The sequence below is a fragment of the Mastomys coucha genome, unplaced genomic scaffold (genome assembly GCF_008632895.1).
Source record: "Mastomys coucha isolate ucsf_1 unplaced genomic scaffold, UCSF_Mcou_1 pScaffold11, whole genome shotgun sequence".
Classification (NCBI taxonomy): Eukaryota; Metazoa; Chordata; class Mammalia; order Rodentia; family Muridae; genus Mastomys; species Mastomys coucha.
Window position 1 is genome coordinate 4022872 of NW_022196893.1, and position 20897 is coordinate 4043768.

The window sequence follows — 20897 nt, forward strand, 5'->3', positions numbered from 1 at the left end:
GGATACAGAGCAGGCAGGAAGAAGCACAAGCTCTAAAGGCCTTCCTCTGTAAGCAGCAAGCCTCTGTAGACCTTCAATTCTGATCATTGGGATATGGTGTTTATATGGATTTGTCAGGTGACTATCTTAAATGGTCAAATGATGTGAAATTTTGGTCTTTATACAGAGGAATTTGGAATTTAGCTCTATAGTAAAATTTGAGGACCAGTGAAGATTTGTACTAGATATGAAATGTATTTCAAGAGGGTGAAAAATGATTAAAATCACCAAACTATTTCTCATGTTAAGGGATCACGGTTGAAACAGAAAGAGTTCATGAAGTATCAGGTCTACTCAGTAAAGAACTCTGATCTGAACTGAAAAGAGTTGGGGTTAGTGAAGGCTGAGCATCAGATCAGGGCCTCCTATACAGCAAGCAGGCAGCCCACCACTAAGCTGAATTAGCACTTGAGGTCTGGTGGAAAACTAGGTCTTACTTCTTTGGTATCAATGCCCATGAAACAACTGCACTGTCATACTGGGGGCTGTGTGATCACTTTTATACCTTTTCACTTTCTTTTTTCTCTTTTTCTTTTTTAAAGATTCAAGTATTTATTATGTTTAAGTACACTGTAGCTGTTTTTAGACACCCCTGAAGAGGGCATGTCAGATCTCATTACAGCTGGTTGTGAGCCACCGTGTGGTTGCTGGGATTTGAACTCAGGACCTTCAGAAGAACAGTCAGAGTTCTTTACTGCTGAGCCATCTCTCCAGCCCCCCTTTTCACTTTCATAAACAATAACTAATGTATTTCTCTGTATAAGTGTTTCAACTATACTGGTACTACTTTTCTTTTATCAGTTCTGATGGGTGTGTAGTGTTATCTTTCAGGGGCTTGAACTTGTATTTTCCTAGTGGTTAAGACCATGAACAATCTTTGTGTACTCATATTTTTGTTTGGGATCTAAATGCATCCTTTATTTACATTTAAGAGCTCTTCCCAAATTCTGGAGGCTACCATGTGTCATTTATGTTCTTAGCAAATATTTTCTCCTGCTTTGTATCTTGTCATTCATCCTTTATAAAACAAACACAACTTCAGCATGATTGGATCTATCATTTTATATTTTAATAAACTTTGCTTTTGGTGGCATGTTTAAGGGTTCCTGTTGAACTCAGATCTCAGAGAGTCGTGTTGTTTCTTCTAAATTTTATAACTGTACGTCTTATAACTAAGTCTTTAGCCTGTTTTGAGTTACATTGGGGTGAGCTCTGGGTTGCGATTGTCCGAAAGTTTCAAGCACCTTCAGCTCACAGGGCCAAACTTACTTTATTAAACTGGTCTTGGATCTCAGTAAACACATCACGACATACTTTCTCAAAAAAAATGCATTAAAATCTTTGTGTTGGTGTATGCTTGTAATTCTAGGATTTGGATAACTAAAGCAGAAAAGTTACAAGTTTTGAGACTAGTCCAGGCTACAATAGTGAGATCCTGTCAAAAAACCACTCATCCTCCAAATAACCCAATTATCAATGATTAAGAGCCTATTTCCCAGTTGTTGTCCTGGTTCCTTACCTTTATAATAAGTACTGTCTTCCATATATCGAGATAATCCAAAGTCTCCTAATTTTACACAATCATTTGAAGACACCAGAACATTCCGAGCAGCAATGTCCCTGATAAAGAAACATTGGGAGCAGTAAACACAGTTAAAACAGTCCCATCAACTCATAATTATTACATACAGGTATACAGGTAGGTATTTTGAAAAATAGTTTATATATAATATGAAGAGATTCACACGTTGCTTCACTTCATATGTATTCCTTCTAGAGGATATTTATAAGAATGAGTTGATTATTCTTATGAATAATGGTGAAATGTATTCTCAAACACTGAAAATACTCATCACCTCAATAAACTCACACAGTGACAAGTAGTGATTCTTGGTCAGTATAACTCTCCACAGAGTTCTCTGTAAGCACTTGTTCAAACTAACTTTTACAATGCAGTCTGCTATAATATTGGGCGTCAAAATAGTAACTCAGCCATGATCCTTAGAACTTAGGGACTGTCACTTGTGTTCCAACCCAAAGCTGCAAATTCTAAGTAACATTCTGAAGAATGACAACTATGTAAGTTTACAACATTCAGATATTCTCCAAAGTGCTTTTAGGGCCATTTCAATGCATTTACTGTTCCACAAGTACAGGCTCTGGATTAATGTTTGGGGAAGGAACATACATCTTTTTTTGATTTTTTTTGGTTATCTTTTGGTTGTTGTTTGTTTTTGGAGACAGGGTTTCTCTGTGTAGCCCTAGCTGTCCTGGAACTCACTCTGTAGACCAGGCTGGCCTCAAACTCAGAAATCTGCCTGCCTCTGCTCCCAAGTGCTGGGATTAAAGGCGTGTACCACCACTGTCTGGCAGGAACATACATCTTGAAAGCATCATACAAGAAAAGGGGCAGAGGGAACACTTCCAGGGGTAGGTTGAGACAGCCTCACTGAAGTCCAGGCTGGCCTAGAATCCACACAACATCTCTAGCATCAACCTCTCAGATACTGGGATAATCGGTATGAGCTTCTATGGCTGGTTTATGACAACAATCTTTTGTCTGTTAACATGCTAACATGACAACAATCTTTTGTCTGTTAATATAACATGTTCCCTCTCAAGGGACATAATATACCTGACACCCCTGAACCACCCTTGGAGATAGAGCCTAACTATGCAGATCAGGCTGGCCTGGAACTCACAGAGATCTGCCTGTTTCTGCCTCCCAAGTTCTGAGATTAACAGCATGCTGGACCATGATTGGCTCAATGCCTGACTTTTTAATGAAATGAACAGTGGACTCAAGCTATACACAAGGATACACAAATATCTGTGTACAATGTGAAGAGTAACTTCTTTTCCTTGTTTCTCACTGTTAGGGGTTTAGTGCTGAAACGACCCCCCCCCCCCAACTGGCAGATGTGTTTTAACACCTGGTTCCCAGCTAATGATGGCTTGTTTTGGGAGCTTGTGGAACTTTTTGGAGAGGGGACCTAAGTGGAAAAGGAGGTCACTAGGACAGGCCACGGTTGATTGGTTCCAGGCTACTTCCTGATGCTACAGACAGAGCTACTTCCACTACCATTCCTTTCCTGCAACCATGGCCAAACCCCTTGAAACCACAAACCAAAATAAGTTCTTTCTTCCTACAGTTGTTCTGTTAGTGATAAGAAAAGCTAATATACTTGTATACTGCTTACCTCCTCATCAGAAAGCAAAGAAGCAGCTTCACAAATGCCTTACCTGTGAACAAATCTTTTGCTCTCCAGATACGCGAGTGCTGTACTAAGCTGATAGGCATATAAGATCAAAGATGCTAGATCCAAGCTGTATTTCCTTACTTGCAAAAATGACCTCAGCTTTTGAAACAATGGCCAAGACAAAAAAGAGAATTAGAAACAGAGTATAGATACTAATAGCACAAAAGATACACTTAACACTACTGTGAAAGTCCTCAAATGCACTTTTGTTTTATGTATATTTTTATGAGACAAAATCTTGCTATGTAACTCTGGCTGGCCTCCAACACATAGTGATCTGCCTGCCTTTGCCTCCTGAGCACTAGGATTAAAGGCATGTATCACCATGCCCACTTCTCCAAAAGGATTTTGTACTATACTTTAGTTCTTCTTTGATAAAAGTATAAAAGACCAAACAATTATTGTTTATTTATAATCCTCTTAAAAATTAGAATCTTTGGACTGGAGAAATGGCTCAGCAGTTTAGAGTACTGACTGTTCTTCCAGAGGTCCTGAATTCAATTCCCAGCAACCACATGGTGGCTCACAACCATCTGTAATGGGATCTGATCCCCTCTTCCAGTATGTCTGACAACAGCTACAATGTACTCAAATACATAAAATAAATAAATAAGTCTTTTAAAAAATTAGAATCTTTATGACTACAAATTTCTAAAATATGAAAAAAATAGGCCTGAGGAAAAGAAAAAAGGATGTTGTAAAGCACTGCTAGACAATAATACCCAGAAAACCAAACGACAGTCACTACTTCAAGCACAGCACACAGCACATTTCATCTACCTCTACTGTGCTTTGCTGTGCTTTCGGGGAGTGTTTGAGGATAAGACACGAGAAGGAGAAGTCTACTTGCTTTCCTCATCCATGGTTTGGATGCAGAAACTGAAAATGGTCACACACTGGGTGTTTCTCCCACTGAGCTGACCAGTCTTATCACTGAACCATTCATTCAGCTAGATGCTTATACGGGGTTTTATCATGAACACCTCAATTTCTACCAAAAAAAAAAGTAAATAAAAGGGAAGCATTTACCAACAGCATTTAGCAAACACCTCAAAAGCAAAAGCATAGTAAAACAACAAATCTGTAAATGCAAACCACACATCACCCTCCACCTGATGTGGAACAGAGGACAGAGGAAAGGGAGGGGATGGTGTAAAGTGAATGCTGGCCACCTCCCTGCCCAGGTGAGAGTCTGACTCAGCAGCCTGGGTGGATATCAGGATCTGCTTCTCTAGCAAGCTTCCATCCCACCTTGTTCTAGGTAGAGGTGATGACTGATTAGTTTTCATGTTTTGGAGAATGACAAACAGGACCAATGACACTCTGTTACTCATAGTTTTCAAAGAAAATGAGTAATGGGTTAGTCTGAAAGACTACAAGTGAACTCTCAGAAGGATTAAGAAGCTGTTTGGATTTACCACTGCTTCCTTCATCCTCAGATCACTGGCCTAGTTCTTCAGGCAAAGGCACATGAGGAAAACTATCTGGGCATCTGTTGTCACCTCTTTCAACCATACACCTAGATGGACAGGAAACTGCTGTTAGGGCTAAGGAGGGGGACTATCTTGGAATGTAACAGTGAACATGTCATTTCATTTTATTCTGAAGATAGGAGTCTCATCCGGTATTGTCCAGATTGGCTTCAAATTCCTGGGGTCAAACGACTGATCCTCTTCAGTCTCATAAAAAATAAGGACTACAACTGTGCTCTATCGTACCCAGCTCAAATGATGAAGATATTACACCACAGCTACTAATGCTTGGGGATGTGAGCAGTGTATTTGTGTTATGCAAGTGACGGTTATCACACAGCAACTGTGAGGCTGTTGCCACCAATGGCTAGTCAGCCTGGGGTCATTTTACCTCTCCAAGTGTGCACAACTCCATGATTATCCAGACTGGGTTCTCTGTAATGACGCCAATCAGCTTCACGATGTGTGGATGGTCAAACTGACGCATTGTTACTGGGGGAAAAGTGGTCTCCTGTTAATCTCCTTAAGCCTTTTCAGTTTCTTTACACTATCTCAAGTCACACACAAGGCTGAAAGCATAAAAACTTGTGCTCAATGCCACAGGTCAATCCTGATTGGATGTGGGTAAAAACAAGCACAAACAAGTTACATGGCACCATGAGAACATCAGATGAAACCCATTCTAAAGAGAAAATAAGGTAGAAAAGGGGGGCCTACAGTTATACCCACCAGCAACCACAAGGACTTCTATCTTGAAGAGAAATACTGCCAACACCTACCACTGTGGTCTTGTTCTCCTGAGTAAAAATGGCTGCTCTCAGGCCCCTAATGAAGACCAGTACTTACATAGATCTGAGGGAGTATATAAAAGAGAAAAAAACTCTAGATGCTATTTGGCTCCTATGGTGTACTGTGACTAAACACTACCTTTCAAAAGGAACCCATGTCAGGTAATGTTTACAGAAGTCACAGGGCTTAACCACCTGAGTGAGCCCAAGAGGGCCCAGAATATACTGTATATACATGTATGGCACAAAGCCATTCATAATCTCTACAACCCTCTAGCATCAGAACAGAAGCTAACCTTAAGAGAGTTACAGAACCTTAAAAGAAACTCCAAGTTTTAAAGGCAACTACTTGGAAACATAGGACTTCAGACTCCTAAAATACAAAAACAAAACCAAAAGAATGCCAAGCAAAGAAATACCTGTCTGTGAGTGACCATGCATATGTGAGTGCCAATGTCCAGAAAGGACAGAAGAGGAGGTTAGGTTTTCTGAAGCTACACTTACAGGTGTGAACCACCTGAAGTGGGTGCAGGACACTGAACCCAGGTCCTTTGCAAGCAGTAGTACATGTGCTTAACTGCTGAGCCACCTATCTAGTCCTTGCTTGTTTGTATCTAACATATAAAATACATAGAGAATAGAGACTCAAAAGTATACCACCAAATTCTATATTGTGAAATTAGGTCATTATTTACTCACTGTTGTTTTGTGAAAATTTTCTAGGTACCCAGGGCATCTGCTGTCACCTCTGGTTTTCTATGACATCACAGATCATTATCAGGACTTTTTATTTCCTTTGAAGTAATTAGTGTAGGTAATACAGAGCACAGAATAAGGAGCTGAGGACGGTCTTGCAGTCACTGGAAAACTGTCATACTACACTAGAAACTCCAGGTGAAGTTTAGCCTGTCAACTTACGTATCCAGATAGTGGATGAAGTGCTGCCACTTGCTTATAAAGCAAGCTCACTGCAACCTTGCCTGCCTGTGCATTCCTTTATGCACCATTTGTGTTTCTGTACAGTGATGGGGCTGGAGAGCAGGGATGGAAGCCACATTGTCATCAAAGCTGAAATCTTTTCTATCTAGCCTACAACTTAGGTTTTCCTGGCGTAGGCCATCTCCCCTATCTTACAGTCTGTTATTGCCTGGGGGTAGAGGGTATGATTTTTGTGTCAGCTATACTACATTTGTCGTATTTCCTGAAGAAGCAGCGATCAGACCTTCTAAAGAAGAACACAGTCTTAATCTAACCTGGCTATTTCTACAGAAATGTATAACTAAATTCTGCAGTAATGTCTTACAAAATCTGCACAACAACTGCTTAGATACATGTACTTGTGAGAGTTAATGTACAAAAACCTCTTCAAGGTGGGCAGGAAGCTAAGTCTGAAGACTAGCTGTCTGTTGTTCTTTGGCCTACATATTCAAGAAATCAACTATCTAGATAAGTGTCACTGGCTGGGCCTCTTTTTATTCTTAAATCAAGGATTAAGGAATATGACTACAGATACAGGTAATATGACATTACAGTGTGAATTACTCTGTGGTGACAGACTAGGTGGCATGAAATATAAAGTGGAAGAGATCTATCCAGTGTTTGTGTCCTGAACATCATTAGGGTTCTGTACTATGGCAAACATGACAATTGCCTTCCCCAGGCCAAGCCCTACACTGGTTCCTGTGCAAAGTGATGAGTACATAGCCTTTGTCCCCACAGGATTTAAAGTCTAGAGGGAGAGACAGATAATAAACACATGTGATCATTTTATGTATTTAAACAGGAACAGAATGTGGCTCTGAGAGAACGACAGTGGCTGACAGGAGGCCAAGACTTGAAGGATAAGAATAGAGAAATCCTATGAGAGGAGAGGGAACATCAGGGTGTTTGATGTATACAAGCTAGATAACCTAGTGGTATTCTTTAACACTAACCTTTGAGGAGAGAAAGCTCATAATGCACAGCTCATCTGAGACAGCCTCACCACCGGATGTACACACCTAGGCCAGAAGGCTGTGAGTGGGGTGGTGGAAATCATTTCAAGCTAAAGTCACCCAGGAAGCTGTCACAGGAAGCCTCTTCTGGGGTTTCTGTCTGATTACATAGGGCAGGAAGCTAGTCATTATCCTGACTCATCTGTAGCTTATGGGTTCCATCAGGCTATAACTATTGTCATAGTTACCTCTGTACTCTAGGGCTAAAGCCATTTATGTGAATGCACCAACTCCAGCCAAACATGCTGAATGCTACAGGAACCAAATAACAAAGGGAATGTGCCATCTTCCTCTCTATATAAACATGTCTGCCTATGAAAATCTGTTAAATTTAGACATTAGTTTGCAAGGGGGATAATACTAATAAAAGTAAAAGCATCTTTCCTGCAAAGACAGCTAGATTTAGGTAAAAGTCAAAATTGAATTCCACAAAAGTTTCAACAAACTTACAGGCTTCTTGAAGGAACTTCTCTCTCACACTGTCCGAAGTACAGTTTTTACATGTTTTGATTGCAACAGCCAAAGCTGGATTCTCCTGTGTTAGGGAAATTACAGAATCAGTCATACATGCAAAAAGGTTCTCCATATTAGACAACACACACACACACACACAAACACACAGAGTTTTGTAACTGTGGACTTGTGGTCAGATAGAACTAGAACTATAAAATCAGAGAGTTAAGAATATTCTGTGTGAAATCCCAGAGTAAAATGGATACACATTTGAAATGCCACAGGCAAGTCACTTATGCACGTACAGGTGCTGAGTATGTGTAATATAGTAGATGCTGTTCTAGGTTTGTGGGGCACACCAGTGAACAAACTGCTTTTAAAGGTTGGCTGGCATTCCAGTGCAAAACACTAATGATAAAGTCAGTTATTTTACAATATATTAGAACAGCGTTTTAGAAGACAGGAGTAGATCAGGCAGGGCACGGGAGACAAAGGGGTATCAGCTACATGAGGAACACTTCACTGAAAGATGAGAGGAAGACAAAGCTCCCAAGAAGAGGGAGCCAGTTAGAGTGAATGAGGAAGTTACGTGCTGTTGAAGAAATGGTGAACATGGAAGTGCAAAAGATTCGGGGATGGGAGTGATGTAGCAAGATTCTAACAGCAGAGTGTGTAAAGGTATATAAATACTGAGACAGGGGAACCTAGGAGCCAGAAAAAGGGGGAGGGGATGTATGCATTTCTAGGTTAATATAAAGACTTGGTTTTCATTTCAGGAGGATGAGAGCTTCGGTGTGGTCAAGGCAATTGAGCCCATTATCCAGGGTAGTCTCAAATTAGCAGCAATCCTCCTACAGCAGCCTTTCCATACTGAGATTGTATGCATGAGCCACTATGCCTAACTGAACCTGTAGCTCTGACCATTTGGGTGTGGAAGGGGCACTCTAGCTCCATCTGCTGCATAGAGATGATGTAGAAAGTAAAGTCAAGCATGGAGAGTGGTATAGGTGACTACTGCTGGAACCTGGGCAACAAGCTATGGTTGCCTGGGCAGTAAGCAGCAGTGGAGGTGGGAGGAGGGCTGGGCATGTGGTCTTTATTTCCTGACAGTTCAGCAAAGGTGTATCTTGGTTTGCTAGGAGAGAGTGAATTCAGGTTTTGATGAGAGGAACTAATAATGTGAAGAAGTTGAAGGCCTCTAAATATGATAAGCAAAGATACCGTTGAGACAGCTGGGGCACTGGAGGCATTAGGACAGTCTGATCCTTGGGACTGTGCATCACCAGAAGAGACAGTAGGTTCAAGACTATGCTTTGCAGCTCCATAGCAATAAAAAGTCAAGAGAAAATGGTGAAGGAGACTAGGAAGGTATGACCCACAGAACAGGAGAAAACCCAAGAAAATGTGTAATTCTAAAAGCAAAAAAGTTTGTCTTCAACAAGTTCAAAGGATGAAGCTTAAAAGATAAAAGGAACATGAAAGAAGAAATGGTCTGTGGTTTTGAGTGAATCAAGTGCACAGTATGGATGAACATGGACAGACATTATAAAACCATTATTCACCTTACTTTATCTTATGCCTCATATTCTGTCACTAAGCAAAGAAGGAAAGAGGAGGAACTCGAAGTGGAGCAGTAAGAGCTTTACAAAGGCTTGGCAAATGTTGAGATGTTGAGTATAGGCCATTCCTACTGTCTTTATGGCCTATACTCCTGTCCTTACCCTATAAAGTATTGATTAATAACTTGGGCAGAGGCACACCGAAGGTCAAAGGCCACAGTATAATGCTGTTATGAAGCCCTCTTTGACTTCTATGAATCCCTTTCTTCCTAGAAACAGCTAGGTGTGAGGAGAACTGTGTTCTCTGGTTTCCTATGGGGCTGTGTGATCTGTGTTTGGCTTTCTCTGCCAGTTCTGAGCATTTCTGTGTTCTCTGTAGGTTTCCCATTGGACTAAGCTATCTTCCTCTTGAGAATGTATTACTGGGACCTAGGTCCTGCAGACTGAGCATGATTCAAAAGAAGAAATAGTAGATGTTAGAAGGCATAGTAGGTAACACATCATGCTGGTCAAGAAGCAGTTGCTTAAAAAGTGAATCACGGCAATTCATAGTCACTATAAGCACCAGTCACAAGCAACAAGGACTAGACTTAAAGACAGCTGAGGAAAAAAGGTCAATTCGAACCTTCTCGGTGTTGGAACATCAGGATTCAGCCCCACGTTCATTACCCTCAAGCACTTGGCTAATTTACCTTGTGCCTTACGCTTTTATGTCACTGACATGCTGAACTGGCACCTCTTTTCATTACTTTCCCTATGAGCCCATATTCACAGAGTGGAGCTACTCACTTCCAGAGTCCACTTGCAGGTACAAAGTTATTTTTAAGGTATCATGATCCAAAAGGAACTATAGACAGCACACTCGAGAGTGACTTTATGTGTAATTTCACGAGGTAATGAGATATGCAACCCAATATTTTTCTGAATGTTTTTGTGAGGCTGTTTTGAAGGTCAAGGTTTCACTTTGCTATGTGACTAGGCTGCCTTGATCTTACAACCCCCTGCCCAGCTTCCTAAACCCTGGGATGACAGGTATGTGCCTCCACATCTGGCTCACCAGTGACTGAACATTCAGGGTGTGAGTTGCCCTTTCCAGTATATAGGCCTCACCCAGAAGACTCTTATAAAGAGGTGGGACTGAGATACTATCTTCTGACCTTAAAACTGACTACTTTTTACTTTCCTTTTGGACTTTGGACAGCATTATCAATTCTTCTGAGTTTGCTAACCTGGGGTCTTGGAACTTGCTGGCTTCCATCACCACAGAAGCCAATTCCTTAACTCGTATCTACACAGGCTTTATTCTGTGCCTCTAGAAGACTGTCAAAGCTGTGTGTTCCATAGTCTTCTCTATCTCTGAAATGAAACCACAGTCACAGCTGTTTAAAGAAGACATCTTGATGAAGCTTTAAACTTCTGTTTCCCTTACCCTTATATCCAGCAATTTAGGAGCAGGTCCTGCTGTTCTTACACACAACACATATCCCACTGAGGCTGTTCTCTAGAGGACCCTAGGTAGGGTAGCCACAGCTGCCTTGCTACAACACCCTCTGCCACAACTCTGCACAAAGCAGGAAGACATTTTTAAAATGTGAAATGGATCTCCTCACAATGCCCAACTCTAACACACTCTCTCTCTCTCTCTCTCTCTCTCTCTCTCTCTCTCTCTCCTCCCCACCCTCCCTTCCCAGGTTACAGACTCAGCTTTCCTTCCTGTTAGATATCAGAAAGAAAGTGGTTCCTGCTATTGTTCTGAGGAAGGCAATTCATTTTACAACTATAGTAAATAGCAGACTGAGGGTATAGGATTGTTATATCTAAGACAGATTCATTTTTTTTAAACAGTGGGGCACGTGGAGGGAGTTTACCAATGCTGCTATGTGAGCCAGGTAAGTCTAGGAATTTACTTAAAAAGACTTGTTGGGGAAAAGGACAGACACTCACGCAATTTAGTAACAGAAACCCATGAGCCCCACTTCCTGGCATCACAGTATGGCAGAGCTACATCTAGGCTTAGATTTTCTACCAATTAAAACCCAGGCTTCCTTCTGCTGTATTTTGGCCTCAAAAGGCAGAGTTAAGAGAATGAAAATAAATACAGATATAGTTTTCTTGAAATTGAAAAAAGAAAATAGTATAAATGTATAGAGTTATGAGAACTCTGACTGCTTGTGAGAAAACTACAAGAAAACAAGTTAAGTCTTGTGACCTCTATTTTTTGAAAACACAAGACTTTTTCTTTGAATGTGTTTTTGTGCTCCTCCCAGGTGTAAGAGAAGTGAATTTACTTCAGCTGTTGTTATTTATACGACCCTATGGAAAAATGTGGTTTTGCCATGTGATGCCTTTTTTTTTTTTTTTTTTTTTTTTTTTTTTTTTTTTTTTTTTTTTTTTTTGGTTTTTTGAGACAGGGTTTCTCTGTGTAGCCTTGGCTGTCCTGGAACTCACTCTGTAGACCAGGCTGGCCTCAAACTAAGAAATCCGCCTGCCTCTGCCTCCCAAGTGCTGGGATTAAAGGCGTGAGCCATCACCGCCGCCTGGCCCACTCATGTGATTCTTAACTCTCAAGAATATTGTCTGATACTCTGAATAAAGTAGGCTACTGCATGAGACTTTAGTCTGCTTCATTTTTAAGCCCAGCTCTCACAGCACCGCCAAGTAGAGTGGTAAACAATATATTCTGTAATTCCATTTAAAAACCGAGGAAAGGCATCAGAATCACTTCCACCTACACACCAGGACGAGCAGGGAGCTTTTCCTTCTGTCTAGTGTATGGAAAAAGGCAGCTATGGAAGCTCAGTAGAAAAGCAGCATCTCAAGTGTTCACACCAAGGATGTCAGTCACAAGAGCTAATTTTGTGTGCCGTTATATTATCACAACCATCTGTGCATCTATCAACATTTTGGTTTAAAAAGTTTCTTCAAGCCATGCGGCGGTGGTGGCACACACCTCTAATCCCAGCACTTGGGAGGCAGAGGCAGGTGGATTTCTGAGTTCGAGGCCAGCCTGGTCTACAGAGTAAGTTCCAGGACAGCCAGGGCTACACAGAGAAACCCTATCTCGAAAAACGAAAAAAAAAAAGAAAAGAAAAGAAAAGAAAAGTTTCTTCAATATATATATATATTTTTTTTTAAATTCTAAAACACAAATTTAAATATCAATCTAAAACGAAAAAAGACAAAGTGAAGGGCACTAGTGAAGATACAGAAATCTTGGCTAGGAGGCATGTAACACTGAAGAGTGCTTTGGAAAACTGATAGTCAAAAAGTTAAGCATAGCTACTATATGAGGAAACTCTACATAACAATGTTCATAGCAGTACTTAATATCCAAAAAGTAAAAACATCCTAGATATTCACTAAGTGGAGAATAGACAAATGGGGTCTGGAGTGATGGCTCACTGGTTAATAAGACTGGCTGCTTTTCTGGAAGACTCAGCTTTGATTCCCAGCATCCACACGTCAGTTTACAACTGTCTGTAACTCCAATTCTAGGGGATTCAACATCCTCTTCTGACCTCCTTAGACACCAGTAAAGTACACGGTAGACATATATACATGCAGGCAAAACACTCATACACATAAAATAAATATTTTAAGAAGAAGGCATAAAAGGTAGTAAATGTATATAAATGAATATTATAATTATAAGGCAATGAAAGGGAAGAAGATTGCATATTAAATGACCCCATTTATATGAAATATCCTCAGCAGGGAAACTGAAAGGCATAAAGGAGACAAGTGTCTGCCAGGAGCTTGGCAGGGAAGTTTAGCATGAACAGCATCTGTTGATGGGTACCAAGATTTTTAGGTGAAGAAGGGTTCTAAAATTGACTGAGGTAAAATGTACAATTTTGTGAACACTAGCTTTATATAGTTAAACAGTCAAAAATCAGTCTTGATTTCTGGTAGTGGTAAGGACTTACTGGGCTCAGGTACACGCCTTGATGTACATCTCCAAACTGACCTTCTCCAATACAGCGTCCAAGTTCTATTCTTTCTCTCTGAATCTCATAGTCCCTGGCTGCAAAACATGGCCCACACATAAATAAACTGGCACAGAATTCCAAATGTGGATATAGCACAAGATACTTGTATCTAATTATCATTCATGAATATATTTTCATTTGTAGCAAATCAACATAAAAAAATGTTTGAACAGAGTAGAACCCTCTTAAACATTATTTTAAACACTATTAATAATCGGCTATGGTACTCTTGCAGAACTACCAAACAGTGAGTTTGACTGATGGTAGATTTTTATTTTTAGCCCATTTGTGCTTAGAAATCTCCGATTTATTTGGTTATCTGATAATTTTCTAAATAATTGCTCTAAATACTGCATTATATGTATAATTAATAACACTATTGATTTAGATATGAAGGCTCTAAAATTATTTAAAGCAATTATTTTTAAAATAACTGTAATGTCTAAGAACAGAAGCAACATTAAACCTTTTGAGTAAACTAGATTTTGAAAGTTTAAGAGTTTTCCACTTCATTATAATCCTACCTCTAGATTATTTATGCAGCTAAAAGAGTTTAAAGAGGTAGTTTCTAGAAATGTATTTCCAATGCTTTTGAAATGAATATATCTGCACAAGCACCTGAGAGTATGTGCTCCAATTAAGACAATAAATCACGAGTTTCATCAAGTTACTTAGCAGGCTGCTGAGGCACACGGAAACAAAGTATCTACTAGGAATGCAAAGAAACCAAACTCTAGTTGGATTAGATATTCAGTTTTGGGCTACTTCAAGCATGAGAATCAATCCATGCCTCCCCTGCATATGTTCCATCTCTGGTGTCACCAACATAACAGCAAGAGTTAGCAGACACCTGGGTCAGAAAGCTAAACCAAACAGATCACCCACCCTCAGTTTTAGACAGCTGTTTCTCTTCCTCTTTAAAATCGATTTAGCCAATAACTCCACTGATTTAACAGTATGAGTAAACCAATGAAAACAAGTTTAAAAACATATTAACTGAAACTGAAAAACCCCCATCACTTCATCGTGGCAATTGCAAGCAAATGCAGTTATATCAAAGGATCCTGTTACCTTCATCTATTCCATAGCTTTCTGTATTGCAATTAAGGGAGAGAAAAAAAAGTGGAAGACCTTGCTTAGAAATTGCTAATAGCAATTAAATTAACAACAACAAATTTGGAGAGTACATTTCAATAATATTCACCTAATTACTTTAAGCACAAATGAATAAAAAAGAAACTAAACACATGTAACAACCAACCATCTTTGAGTGAACTCAAAGACATTTAAATATGTATTCCATAAATTCTGAATTAAGAGATGTTTATATTTCTTAGTCAATTATAAGTAACAAAGACAAAAGTGGGCTCTCTGAAGAACTGGAGCAGTGATTAAAAGTTAGTCAAATGGTAAATTCAAGTTGAACTCATTGTCTTAAGTTGCTGTTTGTGGCCCAAACCTACAGACTACATACATCTCCGTTCCTTCACCCAGATGTTAAAGCAACTCTTTAAAGGTAGGTGGACATGAGCAGGGAACTATAGGCCTCAGAAGCCTGCCAGTTTTCTCTTTATTTTGGTAATATCTCCCTAATGCATACAGAAAATCCAAATAAGGACACTTTAAAAATATTCCACAAAAGTACAGAACCTAGTTCTTTTGAAATACATGAAATCAGGTCATTTGGACTTCAAGTTAATTTTTAAGGCCTAGATGTGGGGTTTTTTTGTTTGTTTGTTTGTTTGGTTGGTTGGTTGGTTGGTTTTTTTGGTTTTTTTGTTTTTTTTGAGACAGGGTTTCTCTGTGTAGCCCTGGCTGTCCTGAAACTCACTCTACACCAGGCTAGCCTTGAACTCAGAAATCCGACTGTTTCTGCCTCCCAAGTGCTGAAATTAAAGGCATGTACCACTACTGCCTGGCCTAGATGTGGGTCTTAATTAATTGACTGATTTGATTTGATTTATACACCAAAGTGAAAATTCAGGGACTTAACCAATTCAATTTATAGGGACAATATACTCCTAGACAGGTCTAGGGCATGCAGATTTTCCTCTACCAGTACAGTGCACAATCACTGTGGAAAAGGATATGATGATATTTCCAAGCTGGAATAGGACACCAAAGGGCCTCCCAGTGGGCTGCTGGGATAGTGGGCTAGCTTCTGCTAGAGAACAGCAATGAGGATAGTTTTACAGAGAAAAGGAAGCCATTCAATGAGTGCACATACACATTTAAACTTGAAATAATATTCTGTTCAATGTGAGTACATATACATTTAAACTTAAAATAAAATAACACTCATTTTCTCTCAAGGCAAAATAATCAATAAAGACTACAATATCATAGTCAAAAAATGGTATGACAAAAATTCTATAATTAAATGAATAAACTTATTTCTGGTATCTGCATTTCAAACTTCTGACTGTAAGGATAGGCACAAAGACTTCTACCAAAGAGTTGAAAGAACATTTCTGTTAGGTGCTCAAAAGCTTCTCATTGTGAGGAGCAAGCAGCCTACTTACTCGAGGGCATGGTGTATGTGTCTTCTTCATCGATGATCTCAGCATAGTCATCTGTCTCTGTTTGGAAGGAAACAAGACAGGTTGGGTGAACTAAAATGCTTGACCAACTGGCCTTTAACATAATTTCAAACAACCGGATTCTGTGCTCCAAACCCACAATGTGCAAATGGACTTCTGAGAATAATAGAATTCAGATCTGGCTCACATGTAATTATAAAAAGAAAAGTGACATTTTGGTCCAACATGTCATCACACACACTTGTTTATCAGAAGGCAAATAGGCTAACAATCCTTATGGAAACTAGTAGGGTGTTAATTAAGCACTACAAAATTCAAATGCCCGCTTAGTCCAATGCTCTCCTTCAACTACAGCAAACACATATCTGGACCACACTGAGGGCTGGTGGGAGTTCCCAAGTGACACAGATATCTTCAAACAGAGATTCACTCCAATTCACTCCATTTATCCTGTAAGGACAACTCTGAGCTTCTCCTTAAGAACACATAGTGACTCAATTTCTGAGGGCACTATACTGGGGTGATTTATTGCATTTATTCTGGGTTTTAAAACAAAACAAAACAAAACAAAAACATGCAATCCAAGAATTTATCTTTTGGTGCCTTTTTACCCATGCAAAAGACCTAGTAGAATGAATAAGAACAAACAAACTGCATATTAAACTGAGCTACTTTTGAGATAAGGTGGATATAGTCACGCTTCGACTAATTCCTTTCGGTAAATGCAGCAACTTAAACCCCCATGGCAATACTGGGAAAGTTAAAAGAACACTTGTGGAGAAAACTGCCACAACTGAGTATATACCAGTGCTGGGAAGGTGGATTTTGGTTGATTCCCTCTGGAGAAGACTTCTGCCCAGCTGCTGATAAAGCTCTCAGAGAGCTAGCTTAACGACTATACTGCAAGTGCTTCCTCCTATCCACCACTGAGATCAAAAGCATGCAAGTCAAGGAAACTTCAGAAAGCACTCTTTCCAGTGGTGAGGATACTGCCACTACATGTGCTGCAGCTGGATAACCACTGCCACCAAACCTCTAAAGCAATGGTTCTCAACCTGTTGGTCACAGCACCCAGAGGTGTCAAGTATCAGATATCCTGTATATCAGATATTCACATTATGCTTCCTAACAGTAACAAAATTATAGTTACTAAGTAGCAATGAGATAATCTTATGGCTGGGGGTCACCAAAACATAAAAAAAACTGGATTAAAGGGTTGCAGTTAGGAAGGTTGAGAACCACTGCTCTACAGAGAAAGATGCAGTTCTGAATGTGTAGTAAGCACTAAAAGGGATTAAAATTTTTTTTAAAAAAATCTAGCTAGGGAAAAACACCATCAACAAATTAACTCTCCTAAATCCTAGATGAAAGGTGCATACTCTAAAATATCCTCACATGTTTATAAGCATTATGTATACAGAATTAAAGCAAAGCATTTTTTATATTTAGTATTTTTGTTTTGCTTTGTTTTTCAAGACAGGGTTCTCTGTCTTGGCTATCCTGGACTCTCTTTGCAGACCAGGCTGGCCTCGAACTCACAGAGTGCCTGTGCCTCTGCCTCCTGAGTGTTGGAATTAAAGGAATGTGCCACCATGCTGGACTTAATTTAGTTATTAAAAATGTTATGTGTATGGACAATTTGCCTTCATGCGAATGTTTGGTGCCCATAGAAGCCAGAATTGGAGTTACAAATGGTTGTGAGCTGTCATGTAGGTGCTGGGAATCAAACCTATCCTCTACAAGAGCAGCTAGTGTTGACCTCTGAGCCATCTCTCCAGCCCCTAAAGCAACATTCTAATGAATCTGAAATGCAACCTGCTCCTCTTGTCTTCCTTACTGGGTCCTCAGATATTTGACACCCAGTAGGCCTGCCACTTTGCTTTTGTGTACGACAGCCAATAAAAGAAAAACTGGAGGCTGGAGGGAGCTGCTCTCTAAAAACCATGACCATGTGAGGAGGAGTCTACTCCAATAGCTGAGCCATGTAAGCAACATATGACTAAGACTGGTCTTTGCCAATTGCTTTCTGTACTATGTTATTTAATGTAGTAGACTTAATCATCACACTGTCTTATAAATCGAATGCCCCAAAGCTACTGCAGCACAAATTCCTGGGTAGCAGAGAACCAAAGCAAGCTCATCCCAAAGTGAATCCTCTCAGGTAACTGGAGTCTACTGTCTGAATGAAGGGTGTGAAACGGAAGATGATATCAATAGCGGTGACCTCAACTGAGTCTTACTATGTCCTAAAAAAGGCTCATATGGGCTCACAGGTAGTTTTGGTTTCTGCTACCATACCTTGCTTCAAAGTTTTCCTCAAACTATCCATATTCCTTATTGTTAATTCTCTAATGTTGTTCTTTAAGTACCATATATTAGTTTGCGACTTTGACATCTATATGCCACCTCTCCAGAGCAGAGTGTACTGGAGCAGCGTCCCCATGTGTCCTTTTGCTCCTCAATGTCCTCGACATCAAGCACAGTATCTGACACAATGCATATGCTCGGAAGCTCTGTGCTAAGCAATGAGGATGAATGCACCATGGTAACACAATTAGTACAGTGTATTCCCAGGACTTGAGAAACTTATGCAGGGTCACACAGGCAACAAAAAGCAGGGCATGCTGTACTTGTCTGTTTACCTGCCTATGCCACAGCCATGCCTTTATGTGTATAAGAGAACAGTATGCACCTGTGGGGTTATGATGATAGGAAATGATGTTGACAGGGGCTGAGAAATGGCAGGCATACCTAATGCTACTGTTAACAAGGACATCTTAGGACCTGAAGATAAGTGGTTCCTACCTGAAGGCCCTTTTAATCAGTCTTCCTTTAACTCAATATCTCCAAAGCAAGTTCATACCATGCCTACCACTTGCCCCAGGGCATAGCAATCTTGAATCAATTCAGAAGGCAAAAAAATGGAAATGACTTATATACAGCAGGATTTGGGAAAATAATATTGCCTACATTTCAGCTGGTTCACAAAATCATAAGAAAGGATCTATACATGCCAGGCAATAGTGGTTCACTCATGAAACCTCAGCACTTGGGAGGTTATGGCAGTAGAAACATTCATGAGTTTGAGGCCATAGTAGAAACATTCATGAGTTTGAGGCTAGCCTGGGCCATAGAGTGAGACTTCCCCTCAAAACAAAACCCTGAAAACAAAAACTAAAATAGAAAGGATTTGTGTATTTTCTAAAAAGTTATTTGAGTTCAACATAAAATCTCTGATGACTTATGGAAGGAGCAAAACTAGAGAGAGTTTGTTATCTTTAGGAATTGTAGGACAGTGTAGAGTCCAGCCAGAAAATGCCCCCTGAATAATGGCATCACAGGAGTAACATAGGAAGTCAAAAAGGTGAAGGCTCAGAGATCTGGGCACCAAAATAAGAAAAAAATGGAAGGGGGGGCACGTGGCCCTACATTTTCTAGTTGACATGACTGGGAAAAGGTCCCTGAACTGAAAAGTGGATAGTGCTGTGACTAGTCACACAGCTCTCAGCAGACCCTTGTTCGCATGCACAAACAAAGTTAATGGGCCTCAACGTGGCTCATAAATCCTTAGCTCTAAGAAGCTGTGTATCAGCTTTTATTATGTTTCAAAAGTTAGCTATATATGCTTGTCATCCCAGATATGCCTGAGCCTAAGGTGGAAGAATCATTTGGGGCCAACCTGGGCAACACAAGCAATACCTTGCCTCAAAAAAATAAAAATAAAAACGGGGGGCTGGGAATATAGCACAGTTAGTATACCTAGCATACATAAGGCCCCAAGTTTAGTCCCCAGCACCTCATAAAACTAGGCACAATGGCACACACCATAATCTCAGCATTTAGAAGATGAAGAGAGAAGGATTAGAAATTCAGTGTTATCCTTGGTTACATATCAAGTTGGATACCAACATGGGCTGGACATCTCTATCTCAAAAATAGGAAGAAATAAAATAACTTGGGAAAATACAAATAAGTATTATAAAACCAAGAACTTCTAAATATTAGAATATTATTGTAATTTGTTATGTCTCAGTATCGCAATATGAGAGGGAAGAAGGTCATAGCTCAGAAATGAAAGACAAGTTCTCATGTTACAGCACAGTAAAAGGAGACAAAACTACTACAGAAACAGTGGTATCACAGGGTCACACATACCCAGGCACACTTGTCTCTGAAACTGCATGAATGGGCCTGCCTGAAGTTTGTGAGGGATGCCCTGGTACACCATGGATATTGTCCTTAGGTCTGAAGAGAAAAGCAATGTACAAAAGCCTGAGCTCAGAATCTCCCTCTGAAACTGAAACTGTGATTCCTGATGTGTTGGGTTAGACACAGCTCCCTCAGGAGGCATGTTTGCTAGAGCAGGTAGATACCCAAAACTCTGACAACTGTTCTCCTGACTGGCTTTCCTGTTGCTCTTGGGGCTTGGAAGGTGGCTCATGCATGTGCATGTACCTATATATGTCTGTGCTTTACTATCAAGGCCATGTAATAATACTGTCACAGGGGCTAGCTCATTTAGATAATCAAGGAGGACTAATCACCCTAAGGGTCTTATCCTGCCAGGGTTAGCATGTTATAATCTCTGTAGAAACCATATATATAACATCACAAAGAGGGCTTTTTCTAGGAGTCAAAAGGCCATTTTACTCAAACTCTTAACCAACTACATGACCTAGACCTGGAAATGGAATACTTTTTCTATAAGAGGCCAGGCAAGAAGAAATATTTTACAACTGTACTCCTGTGGCAAGGTGTTCAAACTACAACCTTGGGTGGACAGGTATCAAGCCAACAAATACA

General features: G+C 40.1%; 1 protein-coding gene across 21 annotated transcripts in view; it reads right to left on the reverse strand.

Moving 5' to 3' along the window:
• The window catches only part of Ptk2 (protein tyrosine kinase 2), a 223869-nt gene that overhangs the window by 54886 nt on the left and 148086 nt on the right, over positions 1–20897 (reverse strand). For 14 of the 21 annotated variants that reach the window (XM_031345669.1, XM_031345719.1, XM_031345722.1 and 11 more), the window contains 7 exons: positions 16077–16133; positions 14626–14646; positions 13492–13589; positions 8004–8088; positions 5163–5263; positions 3283–3398; positions 1559–1659 (listed from right to left, as the gene is read on the reverse strand). In XM_031345669.1, the coding sequence (XP_031201529.1) occupies positions 1559–1659; positions 3283–3398; positions 5163–5263; positions 8004–8088; positions 13492–13589; positions 14626–14646; positions 16077–16133 (579 nt within the window). Of the gene's footprint in view, positions 1–1558; positions 1660–3282; positions 3399–5162; positions 5264–8003; positions 8089–10794; positions 10939–13491; positions 13590–14625; positions 14647–16076; positions 16134–20897 lie in introns of those variants that run through there. The other 7 variants (XM_031345721.1, XM_031345701.1, XM_031345705.1 and 4 more) reach the window with 2 other exon arrangements.